We start from the raw sequence: 8,758 nt of genomic DNA on the forward strand, positions 1-8,758 counted from the left end.
GATCGTGTTCATTATGTTGTTCTGTTTCCAGTTGATCAGTAGTGGAGCCCAGTCGGGACGATCGGGGATCTGTGTAGCATTCGGGGTAGTCTTCTTTTATTTTGGTTCCGTAGTCGGACCTTGAGTGTATCTGGATGAGTGTAATATTTTATACATGTACTGTGTGAAGTGGCGATTGTAAGCCAACTATGTACCTCTTTCCCTTATTGTATTACATGGGTTGTTTGCAAAGACTACCTCACTTGCGACATTGCTTTCAATGCGGTTATGCCTCTAAGTCGTGCTTCGACACGTGGGAGATATAGCCGCATCGAGGGCGTTACATTGCTCAGGAGACTTCAATGAGGTTTTACACCCATGGGAGAAGGAAGGGGGGCACCTAGATCACAGAATTGCATGGACAAGTTTAAAGCTGCACTTGAGGCATGTGAACTTGGAGACTTGGGCTTCATAGGAGATGCATTTACATGGCGAAATCACAGCCATACTACAATTAATTACATAAAGGAGCGGATTTACAGAGCAGTGGCTACACAATCATGGTGCAACCGGTTTTCTGCTTTTAAGGTCACTAACGGAGATCCTCGACACTCGGACCACAGACCAATCATCATTGACACACAAGGAGGAGCTAAGAGACATCAAGGCGCGACTCGGAGCTCTATGTCGAGGTTTGAGGCGAAGTGGCTGGAGGAAGAGGACTGTAGGGCGATGGTAGAAAATGCTTGGAAGAAGGGAGTGCAGTTGGAAGGAAAGGGGGTGGCAGCAGCTGTTAAAGGAGTCATGGGTGAGTTAGTGGACTGGAGTAGAAATATTTTGGGGGACTTGGAGAAAAGAATTAGCAAAACAAAGAAGGAGTTAGAGAAGTGTCGAAGGAGCAGCATTAGTGCAGAGTAGGTTTGGAGGGAGGAAATACTTAGATTTAAACTGGGGAGGCTCGAGGATCAGAGGGAGTTATATTGGAGACAGCGGGCACATGTCCATTGGATGAAGGGAAGCGACCGAAATACGAAGTTCTTCCATGCAGCAGCCTCGGGTAGAAAGAAGAAACACCACATTAAGAAATTGAGGAGAGAAGATGGTACTGTAGTGGAGGAGAAGGAGGCCATGAAGGAAGTCGTGAATAACTATTTCCTTAATCTGTTTACGTCCCACACAGCAACAAGAATGGAGGAGATGATGAGTCAGGTTGATGCACGTGTTACCCCGCAAATGAATGAGGTTTTGAAGGAGCCCTTCTCTGAGAAGGAAGTGTTTGAAGCTCTCCAAAGTATAGGTGACCTGAAGGCCCCTGGACCCGATGGCATGCCATCTGTGTTCTACAAAAAAATACTGGGACATTGTAGGAGAAAAGCTGGTTGCGGAAGTGCTTGAGGTGCTGAATGGGGGACCCATGCCCGAGGGGTGGAATGAGACTTGTGTTGTGCTGATTCCTAAGGTGCAAAATTCAGAATGCATGAAAGACTTGAGACCAATCAGCCTCTGCAATGTTGTTTATAAGTTGGTCTCTAAGGTACTTGCAAATCGGTTGAAACAAATCCTTCCAAACATCATCTCACCTAACCAAAGTGCCTTTGTTCCAGGCCGATTGATCACGGATAATATTTTGCTTGCTTATGAATGTACACACTATATGCAGAGAACGAGAAGAGGAAAGGAAGGGTTTGCTGCAGTGAAGTTGGGCATGAGCAAAGCCTATGATAGGGTGGAATGGGATTTTCTGGAGAAGATGATTTATAAACTTGGCTTCGAGGAGACATGGGTCAAACGGATCATGCTTTGTGTGTCCACGGTGTCATACAGATTCAAAGTGAACGGAGAGTGTACGGATGTGGTGCTGCCCCAATGCGGCCTCCGTCAGGGTGACCCCCTCTCACCGTACCTCTTTCTCATTTGCGCAGAAGGGTTCTCCTCCTTACTGAACATGACAGAAGTGAATGGAACTCTGACTAGTATTCGTATTTGCAATGCAGCCCCGAGTTTCAACCACCTATTGTTTGCAGACGACTCGTTGGTACTGATTAAAGCTACAAGCGAAAGTGCCAGGTATCTGCAAAGTATACTACATCTGTATGAGGTGTGCTCGGGACAAATTGTTAATTACGATAAGTCATCGGTCATGTTCAGCAAAAACACAAGGAGGGAGAGGAAGCAAAGTGTCCTGGCTGAGCTACATATCAATACAGAGGCTAGATCCGAAAGGTATTTGGGGTTACCTGTTTATGTGGGACAAGATAGAGCAAAAACCTTTCAGTATCTCAAGGAATGAATCTGGAAAAGAATCCAAGGTTGGATTGAGAGATTGTTGTCTAAGATGGGGAAGGACGTCCTAATTAAAGCTTGTGCTCAAGCAATACCTACATTTGCCATGTCATGTTTTGACCTTACTAAATCCTTATGCGAGCAGATGGGGAGCATGATATGCAGATTTTGGTGGGCAAAGCAGGAGAAGCAAAACACTTTGCATTGGTTGAGTTGGGAGACTCTGACAAAGCCGAAGAAGGATGGGGGCCTTGGATTCCGAGATCTATATGGGTTCAACGTCGCTATGCTAGCAAGACAGGCGTGGCGGCTCCTCCATAACCCAACCTCCCTTTGTGCACAAGTTCTTAAAGCACGTTATTTCCCATCTACATCAATTCTTGAGGCTGCACCAGCACCTGGTATCTCATATACTTGGAGGAGTATCCTGAAGGGTGCGCATCTTTTAAAGGAGGGCCTAATATGCAGAATTGGTGATGGGACTGAGGTCAATATCTGGAAGGATCCGTGGCTGAATAGGGAGGGCCAGAGATTTCCCATCACGCCAAGAAGAAGGTGCCTTCTTACTCAGCTTTGTGAACTAACTAATCCAGAAACCGCGAACTGGGATAGGGAGCTGGTCAGGAATATCTTTGCTGACGCAGATGCCAAGGTCATCCTTGCGACACCAATCTGAGAAGAGTTTGAAGATTTCTATGCATGGTTCCCTGATAGTAAAGGCCAATTCTTAGTAAAATCTGCATACAAATTGTACGTCAAAGCAAGAGATGCTAGCTCAGCCTCGTCGTCAATCTCAGGTCAGCAACTCTGTTTCCCATGGAAGAAAATTTGGGACATCCCCAGCCAACCAAAGATCCAACAGTTCATGTGGAGATTAGCACACAACAGTCTACCTTTGAAGCTAGCTCTAAAAAGGAGAGGGGTTGATTGTGAAACACTCTGTGTATGTTGTATAAGGTTAGATGAAGATGGGGCTCACTTGTTCCTGAGATGCAAACAGGTTAAAAAGATGTGGCGTAGTCTCGAGCTGGATGAGATTCGTGAAAAGTTGTGTTCTTGCACTGATGCAAAGGAAGTAATACAGGTTGTGCTGGATCTACCTGAAGATCAACGGGTGCTTGTTACATGTATGCTGTGGAGGTGGTGGGACTGCCGCAATAAAATTAACGCTGGGGAGTCTTCAGACACAGTGGAGAGGACTGCAATGTCCGCCAGGTTCTGGGCTGCTGAATCACTACAACTATGCAGTAATCCCAAATCCCAGTCACAACCCAAGGAACACCGTTTCTGGCAGAAACCGCTCGGCGACTTGATGAAAATTAATGTGGACGGGGGCGTTCAATGTCTCTACTGGGTGTGGCGGTTGGGGATTCGTGGCCAGGGACGTGGCCAGAGACAACATTGGCGACATAAGGGGATCAGGGACTAGTAAGCTTCAGCATGTGGCCAGTACTTTCCAGGCCGAGGCGACCACTGCTTGGGAAGCAATTCACGTAGCATCCTCCTGGGGAATGACGGCTATCCAAGTGGAGTCTGATTGCCAATCTTTGGTGAAAGCTTTGCAGAGTACGGAGTACGACTTGGCTCCTGAAGGTGTTCTTCTAAGAGGGTGTTTGTTTCCAGGGACTTTTTTATGTAGAGACTAGAAAAAGTCCCTCTTAGAGACTTCTTTACCAAACGAGAGGGACTTTTTAGGGACTAAATTAGGCATTTGGGACTAAATGAAGAAGACTCTCAAGGAGAGTCTTTTTGGGACTTTTCCAACAATGCCCCTCCATGCACCCATTGGCCCGCCACCCCATGGTGTTGTTTAATTTTTTTTATATATAATAGGGGCAACATGGTCATTTAATAATCTCTAGGAAGGGATTAGAGACTTTTTAATCTATGGAAACAAACAGGGAGGAACTTTTTAGGGACTAGGGACTTTTTAGTTGGGACTAGAAAAATTCCTAGGACTAGAGAACCAAACACCATCTACTAAAAGATATCCGGTCTTTTGCTCGATTAAACTTTAATTCTGTTGAATTTATGTATGCCCCCAGGGGCTGTAATAAACTAGCACATGCATTTTTTTTGCGGGGGAAAAAGGATTTGTATTAATCAACCTGAATCAAGCTGATCCAGTACACAAAGATTTACAATCCCTTCAAGGCCAGAACCCAGCCAAACTGCAGTTTTTATGTCTGTACGAGCTATACGAGCAAGCTCGTGACTAACCTGATTCCTCTCACGTTTAATAGCCTTCACCTGGACCCTCCTATCACCCCTGGTTAGCATTTTGATCTCCTGGACTAGTGCAGCATCCTTAGATCGATCAACAGCAGCTTGGCTGATCATCATTGCAGCCACTGAGCTGTCCGTTTCAATGATAAAAGGCAACGAACTCCATTCCAGCGCAAGAGAAATTCCCTCTTTGCACGCCTCCAACTCAGCTCGTAGTGCATTATCACATGCAAACAAGTGTCTGCATGAAGTGAAGATAATGTTGCCGTCGCTGTTCCTCAGGACCATACCAGCTCCACCATTACCTGCATGCTCGGAGAAGGCACCGTCGACGTTCAGCTTTAGCCATCCATCAGGGAGAGGCTCCCACTTCTCTGTTGGTCGCGGATCTGCGCCTCTCGTGCTCGGCGCCGGCGCAGCAACTACACCAGCTAGGCATGCCGGGTCTGTGAGCACCATTTTACCTTTTACAACATCTCCCATTGGGTGCTGCTGAATACAGAGAAGTGAAGAAATATAGCTATGCAAGAATCTGCAGGAAACTTCTGTGGGGGGCGGTTCCTTGTCATGAATGATCTCATTACGAACGTGCCATGATCTCCAGAATATCATTAGGGCCACCATGCGAGAAGTATCTGAGAGGGGCTCCAGAACACCGAATAACCACTCCGGCCCCGTGTTCTGGATCAAACTGATGTCCGGAAGAATCCAGTCCTTCGCCATCGCGCCCCATAGGTCCTTTGCCCGTGGACATCTGCACATAGCATGGAAGACATCCTCGCGTTCCACACCACAAAGTGGACACATATCATTAGGCTCCAAAGTTCTAGAAAATTTATTAGCCCAAGTAGCAAGGGAGTTTGAGACCAGCCGCCATGCAAACACTCGTACCTTTGGGGGAGCAGGGCACCCCCATATGGTCTTCCAGATGGCGCGACGACCATCCGGTGCCCTGCTCGAGGCGCTTGCCGATAGACGCTCGCGCTCGTCCATGGCAAAGCGGTAGGCTGACCGAACGGAGAAGACACCAGATTTCTCCGGAGCCCAGGCTAGGACATCCTCCGTGGCGCGTGGAGAGGTCTTGATGCTTGTGATGATGTCGATGTCGACTGGCAGGAAGTGACGACGAAGAAGGTCCAACCTCCAAGCACCTCTCGCATCCATCAGGTCCGAGACCCTTCGAAGTCTACACGTGCCTTGCGAGGTAATGAGCTGGCCTGAGGGTGACCGAGGCAGCCATCGATCCCGCCAAATGCGAATTTGTGTCCCACTGCCGACCCGCCACACCAGCCCCTTTTTGAGGAGTTCGAGGCCGTGTTGGATCGCTTGCCAGGTAACAAGCGAGTTCCCAGAGAACACTGTGTCCTCTAGCCGTCCGTCGGGGTAATAGCGAGCTTTTAACACCTGCGCACAAAGACTATTGGGTTTAATTAGAAGACGCCAAGACTGCCTCGCTAGCAGGGCCTGATTAAACACCCTGAAGTCACGGAATCCTAGACCACCGCACTGTTTATGCCTTTGGATCTCTGGCCAAGCCATCCAGTGTGTTTTCTGCTTACCCTCCTTCAAACCCCACCAGAAATTTCTAACCATTCTGTTCAGGTCATCACATATAGACATGGGCAACTTGAAGATCCCCATCATATAAGTGGGAATAGCTTGGAGAACAACTTTGATCATTGTTTCCTTCCCTGCGAGAGAAAGTGTATCTCCCCAAGCAATAATCCTTTTCATTAAGCGTGCCTGTAGGTTTTGGAATTTACCCTTGGACATCCTACCTTCAGGCGTCGGCAACCCCAAGTACTTTTCTTCAAAAGTGGTGAGCTGAACCTGTAGAGTCATACGCACATTTTCCTTATAGATCTCAGGACAATGCTTCCCAAACAAAATGCTGCATTTAGCCGGATTAATTAGCTGCCCCGTGGCCCCTTCATAAGCCAAAATAATATTGCGGATATTCTTTGCTTCTTGTGGGTCAGCCTTGAAGAAGAGCAAGGTGTCGTCCGCGAACAGCAAGTGAGATATTCCTGGAGCTCTTCTGCATACCTTCAGGGATGAGAATTTTCTCTTTTCCTCTCCATCCTTTAACAAAGCAGACAACCCATCAGCAATAAACAGGAACAAAAATGGTGAAAGGGGATCACCTTGTCATAGCCCGCGCGACGGTGCAAACGAATCCAAAAGGGTGCCATTAAATTTGATAGTGTATCTAACCGAGGTGACACAAGTCATAATCCAGTTCACCCATCGGTCAGCGAAACCCAACTTTTGCATCGTCCGCCTCAAGAACCCCCAGTCAACCCTGTCATAAGCTTTAGACAGATCCAGCTTATAGGCGCAGAAACTTTTTGCTGGGTCTTTCTCCTGCTGAATATGGTGAATGCACTCAAATGCAACGAGAACATTATCTGTAATCAGTCTACCTGGAACGAAAGCGCTCTGTTCTGGTGATATGATGTCCTCCAACATAGGTCTTAGCCTGTTCACTAGGCACTTCGACACCACTTTATAAATAACATTGCATAAACTTATGGGCCTAAAATCAGTAAGCTTTACCGGATTATCAATTTTTGGGATGAGAACAATGGCAGTGTCGTTCACCCCCTCTGGCATAATCCCTGACCGGAAAAACTCCTTTACAGCGGCAGTGACTTGGGCCTTCATGACCAACCAGTTTTTCTGGAACACACAGGCTGGGAAGCCGTCCGGCCCTGGCGCTTTCAAAGGACCAATCTGAAAAAGCGCATCTCCTATCTCCTTATCAGAGAACTCTGCACATAGTTTGTCATTCATACCATTAGTAACATGAGTGCCAAGAAGATTAACTATTGGGTCTGCACAAAGGGATGGATCGGCAGTAAAAAGCTTGGTAAAATACTCAGTGACCATATCAGCCATCTTGGTGCTCTCCGTCTGTACTTCCCCAGACTCATCGGCAAGAGATTTAATACGATTTTTCCGTGCCCGCCAAACCGCCTTATGATGAAAAAAATTAGTGTTCCGGTCGCCTTCTCATAGCCAGTCAATACGAGACCGTTGCATCCAAATCATTTCCTCCCTATAGAGTAATTCATTCAGGCGGTCTCTGGCTTCCCTGATGGTTCTTTGATCTGCATTCATAGCCATTAGTTCCTCAAGGTGGGTACGTGATTTATTAATCTCTTTTATCACGTTACCAAATTTTTTCTTACTCCACCCTTGCAACGCATGCATGAGCTCCCCTAGGGCCGCTGCAACGTCTCCTAGGTCCCCCATACTACCAGCCGCTGTCCAAGCCTGTAGGATCACCTCCGACAGTGCGTGGTCACGTTCCCACGCCACCTCATAGTGGCGACACCTCCTGCCCGCCTTCTCCCTAGGCGGTTCAGGAACCCACTGAAGGAGGATCGGGGCATGGTCAGAGGTTGGTGCCACCAAGTGTTGGACTTTCGCCTCCATGAATAAATCACGCCACAGATTATTTGCCACTGCCCGGTCTAGCCGCACCTTGACATTTGCTCGTCCAGATCGCCGGTTATCATATGTGTACGACAGTCCTGAAAAACCAAGATCACCTAGTCCACATAATTCCAATACATCACGAAAATCAATCATCTGACCTGTCGGGCGAGGAGTGTCAGAGAAGTGCTCGAATCCCTACATGGCCTCGTTGAAGTCGCCAATCACCGCCCATGGCATGTCTACCCGAAGGTGAAGATCCCGAAGGAGCGACCACATATGGTGTCGGTGCTCCGTCCGGGGCTCGCCGTAGACGCAAGTGAGCCTCCAAGGTGGCTCACCTGCTACAGAAGTCACATACGCATCAATGTATCGTTCATTCATATCTTTTACATCAACTTGCACAGATTCGTGCCAATATAGTGCGAGACCTCCACTAAGACCATTGCTATCAACTGCCTCGAAACCACTCAAGCCTAATCGAGGGCGATATCTTTTCATTTTTTCTTTTGACTGTCTAGTTTCGCATAAAAAGACAATACAAGGGGAATGAGTTTGCACCAAACTCACGAGATCCCGAACTGTCCGAGAGTTCCCTCCCCCTCGGCAATTCCAACTTAAGGTACTCATTGCTCCTGACGGGGCGCCACTGATGGCCCCGTCAGTTGACCGGCGGCCCTAGGGCCGGTTGCCTCCATGGTATCATCCCTCTCCTTCTCCAAAGCGACAGACGCCGCACAACCTCCCATCTCACCTAGCCTCTGCTTCTCTGGTGTCCCCTCGGGTTTATTCTTCACGCTCACCCTGGCGTGCACTACCAAAGCAGTGCCCA

At 47.9% G+C, this 8,758-nt stretch overlaps 2 protein-coding genes across 2 annotated transcripts; one reads left to right on the forward strand and one right to left on the reverse strand.

Annotated features, from left to right (window-relative positions):
• The first annotated feature begins 711 nt into the window (after window positions 1-711).
• LOC147974737 (uncharacterized) lies at window positions 712-2,938 on the forward strand. The gene is made up of 6 exons (XM_087520126.1): window positions 712-787; window positions 1,160-1,270; window positions 1,347-1,513; window positions 1,640-1,862; window positions 1,974-2,077; window positions 2,408-2,938. Exons 1-6 carry the CDS (start codon window positions 712-714, stop codon window positions 2,936-2,938), a joined length of 1,212 nt encoding a protein of 403 aa, XP_087376252.1.
• A 1,427-nt stretch (window positions 2,939-4,365) lies between these two features.
• LOC147974738 (uncharacterized) lies at window positions 4,366-5,211 on the reverse strand. Its single transcript, XM_087520127.1, has one exon. It carries the CDS (start codon window positions 5,209-5,211, stop codon window positions 4,366-4,368), a length of 846 nt encoding a protein of 281 aa, XP_087376253.1.
• Window positions 5,212-8,758: the final 3,547 nt, after the last annotated feature.

Source organism: Triticum urartu, chromosome 4A, assembly GCF_056163025.1.
Source record: "Triticum urartu cultivar PI428250 chromosome 4A, HENAU_Tu73, whole genome shotgun sequence".
Taxonomy (NCBI): Eukaryota; Viridiplantae; Streptophyta; class Magnoliopsida; order Poales; family Poaceae; genus Triticum; species Triticum urartu.